At 36.9% G+C, this 17364-nt stretch overlaps 1 protein-coding gene across 1 annotated transcript in view; it reads right to left on the bottom strand.

Moving 5' to 3' along the window:
- Window positions 1-17364, bottom strand: part of ARHGAP24 (Rho GTPase activating protein 24) — a 426033-nt gene that overhangs the window by 341215 nt on the left and 67454 nt on the right. Inside the window, exon 2 of the mRNA XM_010966180.3 lies at window positions 9561-9760. Within this exon, the coding sequence (XP_010964482.3) occupies window positions 9561-9740 (180 nt within the window). The 5' untranslated portion in view covers window positions 9741-9760. The remainder of the gene's footprint in view (window positions 1-9560; window positions 9761-17364) is intronic.

The following is a 17364-nucleotide window of genomic DNA, read 5'->3' as shown; positions in this document are numbered from 1 at the left end:
ACACACACACACACACACACACAGTGCTGAGGAGACAGAGGGGGAGAAAAAGAGCACCTGTGCTCCCTCCCTGCGTGAAGTACCCCGTCAAGATTGGAAAGTATCAAGATGGGGTGTGGAGGGACATAAATGAGATTTTAACCAAGTGTGAGGCTTGAGTTTTAAGTTAGATTGGAATTTAATAATTAAAAATGGCTGGCACATTTCCTCAAAAGGTTAAACACAGAGTTACTGTATATCCCACCAATTCCATTTCTAAGTATATAACCAAGGGAAATGAAAACATATGTCTGTGCAAAAACGTGTACTCAAAGGTTTACTGCAGCATTATTCATAAAAGCCCCCAAATGGAAACAATCCAAATGTCCACCAACTGAAGAATGGAGATATATATATACATATATATAGTGAAATATCAATAAAATGAAATATTCAACCATCAAAGGAAACAAAGTACTAATACATGCTACAACATGGATAAACCTTGAAAATATTATGCTAAGGGAAAGAAGGCAAAATTCGGAAAGTGAGAATAAAAATTCATGCATCTAGGGTAGCTTCCTTGTACACAAAAAAGTGATCAAGACGTTTCGTAAATTGTAATTTACGTAGTTTACAACAGATAAACAGTCACTGAATGAATGAACATATGGTAATAGCACTGGAAAATAGATAGCATCTGGATTTATGCAGGAGGAAGTAAAGAAGAAGGGACAGAAAGATTGAGTGCCCGAAAGAAACATGAAAGAAAATAAATAGCAAGTATCTGTCAAATATTTCATAAAATATAAATGTTCAAACTACATTTTCAACCATTGATTAAAAAAATTTCCCTAAATTCTCTTCTCCATTAATTGAGATAATGGAAATAGACCTAATTTTATGCTAACAAGATAGCATATGGGGTATCTGGTTCGGTTTACTGAATTGCACTACATACAAAAGCCTTCAGTCAATATGAGTAAATGTGGGAAGCAGAACTCAAGGGATTTAACTCCAGTAGTTCTCTCTCCAAATTGCTGTTGAGGAATAAGTGCTGTGCATGAGACAAGAAAACTAAGACTGCCTCTGTCTGGGGTGGTCCAGCTTTGCAAAGAAAATCCTTCAAGCCTCCTTGGCTGTCATCATAATCATTTTGATAAGCTCTGAAGGAGACCAAAAAGGAATTTAAACAAAGAGAAAAAACTTACTACAAAGCTAAGCATTGTTTTTTTGTTTTTTTTTTTGAGAATATTTCCATGTGAATTCAGTGAATTGACAACATAGAGCACAAGTGAAAACAAGTTATCTTCTGCTCTGATGTTAGCATTACTTACAGGGGCTGATCATCTATTATTTCCTTTGTTATGCAATTAATAAGGTATATATTATAGGTCTTGACTTCTAAACTATTGTGTCAGGGTATCCTGACGGTAAAAGACGTTAAAAACGATGATGATAATGATGATGATGATGATAGTAACACCAACAGTCGATATTCACTAAGTGCTTACTATGTGGCCAGGTACTGTATAGGTATTCTAGAAACACCATTTCCTGCATGCTAACAACTACTTATGAGATAGGTATTATTATTATTACTCACATTTTCCAGATGTGTAACTTACCCAAGTAAACAACAAGTAGCTTACTCCAGGCCTGTACCTACTGATGGCGTCTAGACTGAGCATAGGCAGCCTGACCCTAGAAGCTGTATACAAAACAACGGGGCTCCACTCTCCAGAGAAATGCCCACATTGGACAAAGTCAATTCTAGAGAAGATTATGATGATGAAATCTCCTCTCACACTGGAATCCCTCTGGCCACCATGCCATCCATCCCTTCAGCCAAGACATCCTTGCTGCTCTTCTGCCCAAGTATTCTCTCCAGCAGCAATGGATTTTCTCAGTTTTCCCTCCTGTAGTCAAAAGTGACCTGACGGGCATGCCCCTAATTCATGGTTAGGTAATAATGGACATTAGAAGGCCAAGTGTTTATCCGTGCTATAGTTGCTTTTCAACAATTTTTCCAGAGATTATGTCATAGTCCAAAATAATGGCTGATAGGAACACGAGGCAGAGTGGCAGGACTGTCAGAGGCAGCCTTTTTGGACAGGTGAGCATTTTGGATTCCTTTACAGTGACTGACACATAGAATAAGCCCTATTTTCACTATTTAGTTCTCAATCCAATAAATAGGCACACAAAAGCAAGGGGAAATGTAAGGTCTCAGGATAAAATCTATAACCCTTAACACTGCTTACTGGACTTGTACCATACTTGTCTGTGCTTACTTCTCCAAGTTCATCTCTCATCACTGCTTGTCTTCTTTCTTAGGCGCTGAAATCCTTAACCATTGTCAGTTCCCCAACAATCTATCAAAGGACCATGGCCCCCACCTTTGATTCTGCCACCTATACCACTCCAACAACTTGTAATAAAGTTATATTCTCCTACAATTCTCAGGTTAAGAATGTATTCTTTTGAAAAACTCTTCCTGAACCTTGGAAGTGGTTATAGGTGCCCCTCCTGTGGCTTCTTCATGGTTCTCTGTATTTTCCTTATTTAAATACTCTTTACATTGTACAGTAACTGCAATTGCCTATAGCAGCCACTGGAACTTGTAACACTATCTTCATGGATGCTTAGTATTATTTGATCACCTGTAGAGACTGCTAACCCTTTTTCCATACCCATGTTCTCCTTTGCTCCCAGGATAAAGCTGCCTTACACACCCAGCCTCCTTTGCAGTTAGGTCTGATCATAGGAATCAGTTCCCTCTACTGGAATAGGATGAGAAGTGAAAAGAGCCACCACCACACCTGGTCCATCTCATCCTTCTATGCAGTACTCTATTTTATACTGTCTTCTAGACGACTGGGAAGGAAATGGCCCCATGATGAACTGCAAAGACGAAAGTTAAAACTGCAAAATCACTAGAAGCTTAAGTTCCTAAACAGTTGTTTGAAGCAGACCTCCTCACTTACCTAGAATCATTTTGGACTTCCACCTGAGAAAGAAACAAGCTTCTTTTTAAATCCTCATTTTGAGGGACAGGGGGCATTTATTTTTATAGCATCAGTTACATCATCTTTATGTTTCTTGGAGTCTAGCATAACTATAGGCACATTAGATATCTATAAATACGTTGAAAAAACCCAAATGAATGAAAGATTAGTATGAACATCCTCAAGAAATAAATCTTTTTGTCAAACTAATATTATAAAAATAGCTAACATTTATTTTATGCTTGCTATATGCTGCTGCTTTCTAAGATTCTTTACATAAATTATCTCATTTAAACCTCTTAACAATGTTATGAGATAGGTCCTACTATTATCTCATTATACAGATTAGTAAATTGAAGCTTGACCCACCTTATTATTCACTATCTAACGTATCATAATTATGTGGTGGATGAATCAAATTCAACTCAAACAACATGACTCAAAAGCCTATGTTTTTAACTGCAATGAAATAAATAAATGCCATGGCTAGATGACTTCTGTAATCAATAACAAAATTGTTCAACCAACAACAGAATATTTTATATTAATAACACTCTCTTTTGATATAATTTTTAGGAAAGACCTAAGAGTTTCTAAAAACGTATGATGACACACAGTACCTTCTTATGTGTCTTTTTAAATGCCAGGAGACTTAGATGCTACATAGAAAGTCAGTTATAGATTTGAGGCTGAAATCCAGTTTCGAGGTTTCTAGTATTATTTTAAACACATCATCGGGGTTTGGCTGCTTCTGGCTCTTACATTTTAACAGAGAACAGCAGTTGCCTTAGAAGTTTCTATATTTCATTAATTCATGGGTTTCATTAAATATATAAAATTGGAGCTTACTCTCAAATCAGTAATCAATTCTCGCACATTCAGAGGTTAGGCCTCAGGTTATAATTCACTCAAAATCACTTTAATCCCTAAGTTAAGAAAATCTGCAGAGATCTAATAGAGTGTCATCTTCATCATGTCCAAAAAAAGCCCTCCCCATACAACTGGATCAATATCTGTTGTACAAAGTCTAGACTAGATTAATTGGGTTAGTGCCTGTTTGGATTTTAGTCATTTTATCAGGAGTCCCAGACTGGCTTCTGAAAATCGATGCTTTCCACTGTCAAATTCTAGTATTCAGGGTATGTCAGAAACATTCACTATTATGGTCAAACTTGAGATGTGGCTATTATTTAAGTAATAATATACTGCAGGAGGGTAGTAAAACAGACAGCTCCAAAAAAAAAAAAAACACTAGGAAATTATGATTGGATTCATTTAACAAAATCTATGTAACTGCCTTATTGTTAGGATAACTGTAATAACCACACATTATATATGACTCAGCTGTTTCTCTCGTGTTACCGTATCTATAATGAAGGCCACAGTCATTTGTCATGATTATTAATGAAAAATGGTCCAACAGATATTGTCATAAATTCAGTTTAAATCTGTTTTAAACCCTTTTTCATAGCTATTTAAAAGTCCAAGGGCTGTGCAGGGTGGATGGAAGATTTTTTTAAGATAAATTCTTCTGTACAGTATGATTTTTAAACTTTTTCTATATGTAAATAGGACTTCATTTTAAATATTAAAAATAGAAAAAATATTAAATAAAAACTGAAAAATACTATAAAATATTTATAGTAGTGGCCTATGAGGAACAGAAATTATGTATGCATTACAGTATGTTCAAAAATTGACTACGTATGTCATGTCTCTGTTTTTTTCAGAAACAACGAAAATCAACTTTTTTTTTAAAACCTGTTTTGAATAAAATCTGTATCCATATAATTGCAAACACTGTAGAAAATAGTTTCTGGAGAGAGTTTTGGCCTAGATAAATTGAAGTTTCATTTTTTAAATATAAAATACTAAAGATTTTAGTTTGATGTGTTTTAAATAAAAAAGTTATATTTGGAGGTAGACCTCCAATATATTGCCAGGGGAACCCTGGCTACAGGCTGGAAAGTCTCATTTACAAATCAGGTACTGTCCCGGGAGAAAGGAGGACCTGAAGGCACTTTTGCCTTTTGTTCAAGAAGAAAATACAAGAAAAGCGGCAGTTTGGAGACTTTTTAAGTTCTCAAACTTATGCAGATTGTGGAATATTGGGAAGACAAGGTACAATTTGAATAAGAACATGAAACATCAATATTAGGTTCAAGTAATTAAATATATATAGATATAATTAGATACATATAATTAGATATATTCCATTCTTGTAGATATGAAAATTGATGGTATGAATGGGAAAAAAATTAACTGAGAAAATTATATATATTGACACAGGTTTTCAACATATTAAGTGTTATGGACTGAATTGTGCCCCCACCCCAAATTCACATTAAAGCCCCAACCCCCCACGTGACTGTGTTTGGGACCTTTAAGGAGATAATTAAGGTTAAATGTGGTCATAATGGTAAGGCTAATGTGACAGGACTCATGTCCTTATAAGAGGAAGAGACACCAGGGCTGTCTCACTCTCTAAGCAAAGGCCATGGGAGGACACAGAGGGAAGGCAGTTGACTGCAAGCCAGGAAGTGAGGCTTCACCAGAAACCAACCCTGGCAGCAACTTGATCTTGGATTCTAGCTTCAGAACTCTGAGAAAATAAATTTCTGTTGTTTAAGTCCCTCAGTCTGTGGTATTTATTATGGCAGCCGCGGTAGACTAAGACATTTGGAAACAACCACCATGGTTTCTTTCTAACAGCGTAGCAGTTTTGCATCTTGAGTAGCACAAGTGTTTCGGGAAGAGCTTCCCATTGCCTACCAGAGGATCCAGTCTCTCTGGGCAACATACACACCCATTTTTCTTGTGGCCCCACCTATCTCTCGAGCCCCATTTCTTGACATTTTGCCACTCTCACAAAAAGGAGCTATCTATAGATGTCTATTCAATGACTCCATGTCTTTCCTCTGCTCTGAATTCCTTTCCCCAGTTTACATTCCTGGAAAACTCTCACCAACCTTCAACATCCCAGGTATGGGTCACCTCTTGCTTTGCAAAGCCCTCCTCAACTCCTCTAACCAGTCATCACTCACTCCTTGGCACTCATTGTATCTGTGTTTTCTGAGCATTCTGCGCTTACTAGGCCTATCACAATTATAATTTTGCTTCTATGTTTCCCTCAACAGATGTGCAGTTTTAAATAACAAGGATAACAATGATGTTTGACTCTCTTTATTGAGTTGAGAAGCTCAGAGAAAGTTTAACTAAAATAGAGAGCCTTTTTTCTAGGACAAGAAGGACATACATTTCAAAGGTTTTAATACTTTCTTTTTAGAAATACTGTAAAGAGAAAGGAAAAACAATCCAAGTTAAGTTTATTGGACATTTTCAGCTGGTTAGGAATGCTTAAATGAGTGAATTTTTTTTTATTTCATTAGAGATGTTTCCTCCAGTGTTATTGAAATAGTCCTCATCAAAATATATGAAGGTCAAGGGCATCTTTACCCTTGGAAGTGCCAATTTTGAAAGTAAACAACAAAGAAGTATTTCAGAATGAAAGTAAATCTAAAGAAAAGTTGAGGATTTGTGAGCAGGCAAAAGGCTAAGCTGAAGGGACACTGAGTCAGGAGTAAGGAAATCTGATTTCTAGTTTGTCATCTGCCATTCTCTTAACAATATCTGTTGGCTGATACACACACACACACACACACACACACCCCATTTAACTATAGTTTTTGTTGTAATACAATTTATAACAACTAAATTTTTTCTTGTTTTAACATTTTTCAAGATGTTCAATTATTCTTCATTGAATTCTTTAGAGTTATTTTATCATATATCACTACAGGATTTATTTAACGTGATTTAAATTTCATTGTTTTAGATACAGGGATATGATTTTGATATATAAATCTGACAATAGTCAATACTCCTCACAGCACCTAGTCCTGGCCCAACCTCACTTGCTATAGATATCTTTTATTGACTCATTCACAAATTCATCTAAAATGTGCTTTAACACTTAACAATGTGTCAGGCAACTATGCTCACTTAAAGAATTCACTTTAAAGTAAGAAATTAATCCATTCATGAGCAAATAAACTGTCCTTTCAAATTACTAAGTGCCCTCTGATATAGAAATTGCTTGGTTTTAATCTGATTCTGGGACACACATCTAAACATCAGTGTAAAAGATTAAAATTTAAAAGTACGATGTCAAAATTCCTTGTACTTGTACTGTCATGAAAGATGATCCAAAAAAAGATTAATAATTCAAAGTTATTTATCTCAAATTATTACTGTTTTATTAATAGCAAATCTTCAGCAAATAATAAGTAGGAAGAAAATCAAGAACCTGTTGGGGGGGAATGATGATAGTCTATGTTTGGTTTGTATTTTCTTGTCAATGTAACTCTATTTTGTTAATTTCAGTTATAAGTCTACAAATACTAGTAACATACTAATATCAAAATACTACTTATGTTAGAAATACTGTGAATTAATTTTCACTTTGAGGCAGATTTTGATTTGAATTAATCAGAAGTTTTTTGCATTTTCTTTTTTATATTTCCAACTTTTTATCTAATAACTGCATTGCACTGAATACTTATCTGTGACTGCGTAGATCTTCTGAGAAATTCCACAGAGGACCATAGCCAAGGCAGTATGATAATACCCTCTTTGAACACTATAGGGCAGAGTTCCTCAAACTAGGGTTCACGTGCATATTCTCTGATATCTGCAAGTTCTCAAATTTTAGAAACATTGAGTGCGAGCTTGATCCTTATTACTAGAAGGTTTGCTGAGTTCACCAAAGAACCAGAACACTTGTTTAGTCTGCCTTCAATTCTCTATTCACTCACTCTTGAAGCCTCTGTTTGGTCCCCTAAACCTTTGTTTAGGTTCCAGATGAGACCTAATTAATCATTTAATTTGAACCTATTCTTGTTAACAACCCAGTCCACTCAAACCATCCCAGAACAAGAGTCCACAGGACAAAAACATTGAATCTTATTCATACATCTCCTATGGTATTCAATGTGTTCTCCATATCAGAGTTTCCATACTCCATCCCCCATGTTGTGCATTTTTTTTCACATTAACCTGGGTTTGGTAAAAATGATTTTACACTCAAGATAATACCTTACTGTGAGTAGCACATAGTACAAAACAAGATGCAAGGAGAAAAGAACCCTAGAGTATGAGATAAGAAACAAAGACCTACTGCTTTGCCTCTGCGCCCCATATGATCATGGTCACGTTGGTTCTTATCACTCAGCCACATTTTTTCATCTGTAATGATAACCCCCATGTTCCCCACTGGTTTGCTATGAGGACTGCAATAAAAGGAATAGAAATGCATTGTAACTGTCATGATATCATTATGGGATAGTCTTCTTAATTTATTTATGAGATCTTTGGCCAAGGCCATATGAACTTGGACTTAACTAGAGACAAAATATGGCAACACTGTCTAACTTTGGCTAAGATGAATTACATATAAACCTTGATCGCTTCACACATAAATGAGGATAACCCCACCTCGTAGGATTATTGTAAGTATTCCATAAGATAACCTATGTATTACAAATTCTTAGACTGATGCTTGGCCCTGGTAAAAATATGCTAAAAAAAAGCAATTTCAAAAAATGAGTGGGGTTTGTAGTATGTAATTTCATTGTTATTTTTATGTAATTCAGTTACATAAAATTAATGAGAACTTGGCTGAATTAAAATGTCTGAGGAATTTAAAATACTAAAGTAAGCCCTGATCCAAATTCCTAATTAAGTTCTTGAACTTTAATACAAGGGAAATAACCTTAAGAACATACTGGCAGAGATGTTTATGTAAACTAATCTAAAACATTTTTTCTCTTATTCATACAATTTTATGGATGTAGATGAAGGAAAACCCCAGAGATGATTCCTCAGTCCTCATCTCCTTTTATCAATTGATAAGCAATGCTTACAGCTAAGAAAGCTCGTTGCAGCTACAGGGAATGATGGAGATTTTCCTCTCTCTAATTGTAACCCAGAGATTTGTGGCTGAGAAAATGATAAGTAAACAAACAAATAAAAGATCACTAAAGAACCACAAAGAAGCACAGAAACTATTCCCAGAGAAGTACACTGTATATTCTGGTTGGATGTTATCAACGTTGCCTGGTTTAGCACCACAACCATACTTCATGTGAGTTAAGGTGGAGGGAAGCCCCCAGAGAACTGATACTGAAGGTATCTCAGAAGTTACGGAAAGTTGCATTTACAGTTTTCCTTCAAATCTGTGCTTTCAACTTACTTCTGAGAAAAGGAAAAATGATATGGCTACAATATATATCTTCTAGCAGGAGTCCATTCATATTTTTTCATGAAATTTCCCTGAAGGAGTCAGGCATTCTGTTCCAGTTTAGTAAAAGTCAAAGTTAATATTCGTCAAGTATAATTTGCCTCTTGGCCTCAACTGGCAAATTCATCATCTTGAACCAAAGTAAACAATGAGAAAAAGCATGAAAGATGCCAATGAACTGATTGGGTTGACCTTAGCCTCCATCAGTTTCTAGCAAACCTCTCTACTTCTTAGACTGCTTAGCCCCACAGTGATTTTTATTATCTCCTACTTACCAAGGGCTTGGTTTCATCTTCATCTTTGAAATAATAGAGCTGATCTCCCTTGAGCACGAACCAGCGGGTATGCCAAGTCTTGACAAAGCCCCCCTGCTTCCTCAGCCACCCACACTTCGTGGCACTGCTCCGCCCTTGGCCTTGCTGGAGGCTCTCCGTGGAGTCATTGTTCTCCTCCATTATCAAGCTGATAGACTTTCCTATTTAGCAAACAAACAAACAAACAACAACAAAAATAAGGTGCTCTGTTTATTCAATTCCCTCTTAAATCACCCCTGCCCCTTAAAAAAAAAAAAGGCTGGAGGAGGAGTGAAAAATGTATATCAACTCACATACCAAATTTCTAGAAGCAAACCACAAAACTGACAACAATATTCTTGGAGGAAACTTGGACAGAGTTCCTTGTGTCTTCTTTAAATGAGCTAGTCAGCTGTGTGATAATATCCCTTTTTTCCTAAGAAGAACTAAAGAATGGTAAAGTTCTAGAGGTAATATATTAAGAAGCCATTTGGGGAAGGCAGCTACGCCCACCACTGTACCAACAACGCAAGAAGCAATTATTGAAGACAAACTAAAACCACCAACAAAAACATAACTCTCATGAAAATGGGCCTCTGCGTCTGGTATGCACTGACTGGAGCCTGCTTGTGCAGGCCTGGGATTATTCGAGCAAACACTAGCCTGACACATGTTAAAGTTTAAAGGGACTATTTAAAAAACCTCAATGGAAGACATTTGTTTTACATATGTGAAAACTTCTCAAGATGTATCTGCCCTCCTTTCTCCCAAAGTATCCCCTTAAGAGTTTCTTTGGTCAAAAATTAGTGCAGCTGAAAAAGTTTAGGAAAAAAACAAAAAAACTCTGCTTAGTCAGTGAGTTTCCTTCAAACTTCAGGAGTGAGTGGGGTCCTGCAGTCAACTGCATGATGAAGACAATTTCAAAGTTGTGTGTGAAGAAGTATAAGGTTATACACACTAGACAGAGTGAAAAAATGAGTCCATCATAGAGGAAATACTAACCAACTGCCACAGTAAGAACAGAGGAGGTGGTTTTCTGGGAGAGCCAAAGACACATGGTTAAGAATAAAAGACAATCCAGGGGGTGGGGGGATAAATTGGGAGTTTGGGATTTGCAGATACTAACTACTATATATAAGATAGATAAACAACAAGGTCCTACTGTATAGCATAAGGAATTATAGCCAATATCTTATAATAGTCTACAATGAAAAGAAATATGTATGTGTACAACTGAATCACTATGCTGTACACCAGAAATTAACACAATATTATAAATTGACTATGCTTGAATTAAAAATAAAAAAGAGTAGAAGCCATTTTACTGTCCCAGAGGCTTCTTAACATTCTTAACTAGTGTCCATTCCTAAGCACTTTTTCAGAAACTGAAAACTGCACCCTCACCCTGATGTCTCTCATGATATATGGATACAGACTAATTAATAAAACACAGAATACTCCTATTCCAGCATACTCACGCCCACAGCTTCTGCTTTTTCTGCTTGATTCCAGAAAACAGGCTGTCTCCTGTCTAGTCTTTATTTCCACCACTAATTTTTTCAATTAATTTGTATGTACACATTCCTACTTCGAATTCCTTGTAGTTTCAATTCTCAGCCCTTGGCTATTTACATTTCTTGTGCCCAGGTGAGGGTCAAGCCTTCTGTTACTGGGCCTCTGGTCTCTTTGAATCTAGTCCTGCCATTCCAGTTGCAGGATGAAGCAGAACTTCCGTTCTGATTTTCATCATTTCAACCATCCTTTCAGCAGTTTTGCCTCTTCCATTGGCATGCATTCCAAGCTAGCCCCATCCTTGCTTTTATCTTCAGCTCTTCAAACGACTTTTAAGTTTCACTTAGGTCGCCCGACTGCCATCTGTTTCATTCAATATCCGCTTTTTCCTTTCTCACCCTGAAACAGCGTTCTAATGAGCAGGGCCTCATCTCTACAAAACATCTTGAAACTTCCTTTGATCCATAGGGCATCCCCATGGCCATCACCGCTCACTGCAGGAAACAGTTTCCCATCCTGTGTGTGCCTGTGTGTGAGCAGACTGGATCATGCCTGTTACGTCAAGTTTGTTATGCCCTCCGGGCAGGGACTTTCATCTCTTTCTTTCACAACACTTGACCCAATATGAAGAGCCAAGTAAACCTCACTCTAAATGAACAATAAATGCTGTAACATAATTTAGATAATAAGTATGCTTGTTTAGACCACTCTTAATAATCGTTTTTGGTTTCCCGGTATTTAAATTGTTCACATCTACACAAATTGCTATTTCATCATTACCTATTTATTCTTTAACTAAGTATCTTAAATTACAAAGTTGAATGAGACCTTAAACATTCCAGCACGCACACCCATATGCACACACACACACACAAATCTAGGATTCATTGCACAACAAATTCTTTCATTGGGGGCCTTTTTTTTCTTTCCTCTCATATTCATGCTTTCTAATTAAGTTTGAAAAATCCCCTCTAAAATGCTTCAAGGTAATTAGCAACTTACCATCAATAATATAAAAAATACAAGTGCCCAATTCCACTTTCGTCTACTATTAATGCCTCCATAAAAAGAATGTATGCACATTAGAACATGGTTTATGATTCTTCTTGCATATGTTGTTTGTAAGTCTGATGAAACCAGTGGCAGCATCAGCCACTGAACTGGCTATAATGCCCATATTTTCATGACTTCAGAATGCATCAGAGAGTATTTTAATAGTACTAATTATAACAATTCATTAAAACAGAAATGAAAACAGATTGTATCACATCCCTAAGGGAAAATAATACCACAATTATTGTTGGATGAGTAAAATTAAGTTTTAGTAAAACAGCCATAATTTTTATAGAGGAGTCAATATGTCTGCAAAAATCAAATGCTTCAAATTCTACCCTTCATCTTTAAAATGAAGATGTTGGACTGGATCATTTCCAACTATGGTCCCTTCTAACACTCTGACATCTACCACCTCTGTAATTCAGCAAGCATGAGGAGAGCAGATATCCTCAATACTCAGTACAGTATCTGGCATACAGTAAAGCTCAATCAATGCTTGATGAATTAATAAATTTTGCAATAGGTTTGGCGCTAAATATCTAACAGTGAACTTGATCTCCCTCTGAAACCCGATCTTGCCCAAAACCTGATCTTAAATGCTATCATGATATACACAGTTGGGAAAAAATAAATTAAAAAAGAAGAAAAGTGATCATCTTTGATACCTGATTCTTCCTCATCCTGAATATCAAATTTATCTGTAAATTCAGAAGATTATACCTCCAAAAAATATTTCAAATCTATCCAATTGCTACCATCTCCATTGTCACTCTGTGATCCAAGTTACCATTGTCTTTGACCAGATGATTCTAACAGTCCTCCACCTGGTCTCATTGCTTCCATTTTTAACCACAAACACAAATACAGGGACACATGCTCACACATGTTTCATTCTCCACAAAACAGCTAAAGTAAGCTCTTAAAATTTTAAATCAAATAGTGATTCTCTACTCCTAAAATTTTGATTGGTTCCCACTGTACTTATTTTAAAATCTAGTCTTATGGCACATAAAGCTCTGAATCATCTGGCACCTGTTTACTGGTCTAATCTAATCTCATGCCACCTCCTCTTTATTTCCCCTGACTCCAAACACATGCACACACACTGAAAGGCTCTGATGTAAGTAACCACACCAGCTTACTTTCAGTTCCGGAAACACCCAAGCTCCTTTATGCCTTGAGTCTTGATACTGCTGCTCTCTGCCTAGGCTGCTCTGCCTCACGCCTTTTACATGGCTGACCTTTTCTCATCCTTTAAGTCTCAGCCTAAAACCTACCTCCTCCAGCCACCATTGCTAATCACCCAGCAAATTAGGTCCCCTCTTGTTATTCCCTGTCAATCACTGAACTCTGTCCTCTGTCTTCCTGACACTTCTCTAAGTTGCTATCTCTTAGCTGTTTATTGCTGATCACCCCTGCATGATCCCTTAAGCAGGTCAAGGACTTGCTTTTCCTTTCTGCAGTATATCCAATGCCTTTACAATTGCTTACTTGGTATTCAGTGAACAATTGTTGAATCAAGGAATGAAGCTAGGTAACAACCACATAGAATTCCTACAAAGAATATTTTGACAAGTTTTAGAATTGCATTTAATGTCTTAAAGAAGATGATCTATTTTAAGAATTTGATTTGTTTTCTTTTGAAATGGGAGACTTCAATTAGCATAAAAAATATTCTTAAACACAATGTCAAAATCATCAAACTTAAATGAACCTGAAACTGCCCTTTCCAAAGAAATACAACTTTCAAAACTTACACCTTTTAGCCTTGGTAGGAAATACATCTAATCAATTCTGGTTTAACACGAAGGAAAGAATAGTTTACTCACTCAGACTCTCAGAGAATGACTTAACTGAATCAACACTGGGAAGGTATTTTCCCTGTGGTCAGGCCATGGCAGCCGGGTAGTACCTGAGATTCTAATAGAACCATCAACCTAAGTGTTTAGCAAAACAACATAACAATGACAACAATAACAAATAAATGGTTACTCTAAATTAAAACAAAAACAGAATTAAGTTAACTTGCATCTTCGCAACTTTAATGATTGCTACTGTACCATGCTGGGGCTTCAGAAGATCCCATCATTTGATGGGCTCATATCTTTAAATTATTTTCCAGGGGTAGAAACTGGTCTGTATATCTACGCATATGGTTCTTTTTTTGCAACCAGATGGGCTAGGAACACATGGTGCAAGTATTAACGTGGTGCAGTGAGAGATGAAATGCATACTCCTAATAGAATTTTCTAGATAGGTATGTATCTAGATAGATACATAGGTATTTAAATGTGTGACTTCATTTCAACGAAGAATATATAAACATGTATATAAACAAAAAAAATCTATAAATAGAATGCCATATGCCATAGAGTTGTGATGTGTTTGAATTTACCTACACAGCTACAATGTTCAGCAAGCACAAGCGAAAGGCCATGCTAGTACCTTGATTTCAAACTTCCAGCCTCCAGAACTGTGAGAAAGTAAATTTCTATTGTTTTAAACTACCCAGCCTTTTGTTATGGCAGCCAGAGCAGACTAAGACAATACATCTACAAAATACCCGTAAGAAAACATTTAAAGAATCCAATCTTAGTAGCCTGTTTGTTAAGTAACTGCTAACTAAAGAAAATCGATGAGTGAGAAACAGTTCACTTCCCTTCCCTCACTCTTTCCCACACCACCTCACCACTTGAATGATGAATCGAAGTGTGATACCTATGAGGGAACCAGCACTCTAGGTCCGACATTGCAGTGGCTCTAGTGGAGATTGTTTGAGCTCCAAGATAAATTCCAAGAGCCCGAATCTGTTTCCAGGAAGCAATCGAATTTCTTAAAATACCTTGAAAAGGTCCTGGGTTTTCACACACAATTGTTCTCACTACCTGGACTTCATGGTTAACTTCCATTCATCCTTCAGCTCCTGGACAAAGGCTTCACTGGAGCCACTGCCACCCCTAATCTGGATGTTCCCCTTCCACGAATTCTCATGTCGCTCACAGCCTTTATCACACTTGGCCATATGTTCGTTACTGTTCAGTCTTCTACTCCACAACTCCCTGAGGATATGGGTTCCGTGAACTGCCCAGACTAACTAGCATATACCAAATACTCAAAAGTTTGTTTAAAAAAATGTAAGTGAATGAAGGAATCAGTGGATAAACAAACACATTGGTCAGTCTTTGGGGCCTAATAGAATTGATCGCAGAGGCCTCAAGTGTCCCGTGGAGTGCAAAATTCCTAAACCAGTTGATGTTATTAGACACCAATGCAAGGACTTCAGTGCAAATTCTCCCATCTAAATATAACCCTTTAAGTTTTTAGTGACTTAAAGCTAAACCGAACTTCAGGAACCATTGAACAAAGAGAACTCCCATTTGTCTCACTGAATGCTACTCTTAACTGTAACTCGAGTTAAAATTAAAGAAACATTTCTTCTTAGAACTGAAGAGTTTAAGTTTGAAGAAAACAGGGGAACTAAATAATGTACAATAGTCACGAACACAAAGTTTAAAAGAGTCACCAGAAGAGCACACCTGGAGAGGACGTTAATGGTAATAACTTTGTAAGTGTGTAGTTATTTTCCTGAAGAAACACTAAAGACCCTTTTCCTTTATTCATCTGAAATTAAATCATTCAAAACATCAGAGAGCAGACAATAATGGGAAAATATGTACCTGTTGGGATGGATCAGGAATGTCAATCTATATTTTATATTTTAAGCTTCAAAAGTTCCATATTCATTTGGTAAGAAATCAAAATGACTTAATGGGATGGACCATTTTTTAAAAGTTCAAATATTTACTTTGGTTTTGTTGTATGTTTACTGCCTCATACTTTGTAGACAGAATCTGCTCCCTTTTAAGGAGGTTTTAGTTCAACAGGGAGAAAAGTATTTTAATATATATTTAGATGTGTTCCCTACCCCCACATCAGTATCTGAGGGATTAGTAAAAAAGGAGAACCACTGGAACGCCCAATGCTGACAACCTGAGTTAGAAACAAAAATCAAATCAAAGCAAATGCTTTACCGTTGATAGGACTGAGAGAAACGACAGATACATGGCAATTGTACTGCTACTCTTAAGCTAATGACAGACATTATTAATTAACCACAGTTCTTCTTCCTGAGGAACCCAGATACACCTCCAGATGCTACAATGTTCAGCAAACACAAGTGACAGGCAAAGGAGGAGGGAGCCAGCAAGAAAAAGGAGGAGAGAGAACAACTTAAATAGCATAAGCAGTTCCACCACAACGTCTCCATCACATTCAAGGAACATATGCTCCCACACGTGTGGGACCAGGAGGTGCATTTTTACAGCCAGTGTTATTTCCCTCAGCTCTGATGGGGAGAGTATCTCACTGGGCACATGTGACCCCAGAGCTTCTGCGTACACACGATTTCACACTACACGACCGCTCAGCACAAACAAACCACTCCAAACGTTCAGTCAAAGAACAATGATCTGTTCCGTTGCTAGGAGAGAAAGCAAATATAAAACCAGCAGAGTTGGTAAAACACTGCAATTTGTGAGCGTTCGTGTGACTTTCAAGAGTCATTCTGTTCACATCCCACTGTCACCTTTTGTGTGGCCTTGGAACCTAGCTCCTTTGTAAAATGAATGTGATTGCCCTGTACGTGATATATGACTACAGAGAGCCGATATTTATCTGGATTCAAACTTTTCTTGTTAAAAAAAAATGTGTAAGCTGTTACTAACATGCAGATTTATCATTTTTCATTAGTAAAGCTTTATTTCAAAACTCTGTCCCCAGGAACAAAGAAAAGAGGCTTTCCACCTAAACCTGAAAATGAATGGGATTATCATACGTAGAGGATGGGGGAGCAATGACAGCAAGGAAAGGGAGCTTTTGTGTACAGTGGGCAGAGTGGGGAGAGCAAAGCTGAAGCAAGTGGGATAGTCCAACCCAGGAAAAATCAGGTATGCTGTCAATTACATTATCATTTCACGGCTCTTGATGGGGCCAGCTTTTTATTCAATCACTTCAAAGAAAATGTTATGCAAATAGGTAAGTATGGCTGAGATAGTCATTTGTCTACAGTGGACTCAGGTTTTCTCCTTCAAGTGCAAGCCCTGAGGTGCTTAATGATTTCCTATAAGGACCGCTTCTTTTTTTGTCGATTAATCCTGTGGGTTGAACATCATCAGCCTTGCTTTATAGGCTCTGGAAAATTACTGGGCACTTTAAGTAT

This window comes from Camelus bactrianus, chromosome 2 (genome assembly GCF_048773025.1).
Source record: "Camelus bactrianus isolate YW-2024 breed Bactrian camel chromosome 2, ASM4877302v1, whole genome shotgun sequence".
NCBI classification, from domain to species: Eukaryota; Metazoa; Chordata; class Mammalia; order Artiodactyla; family Camelidae; genus Camelus; species Camelus bactrianus.
This window is presented reverse-complemented; position numbering and strand designations above follow the sequence as displayed.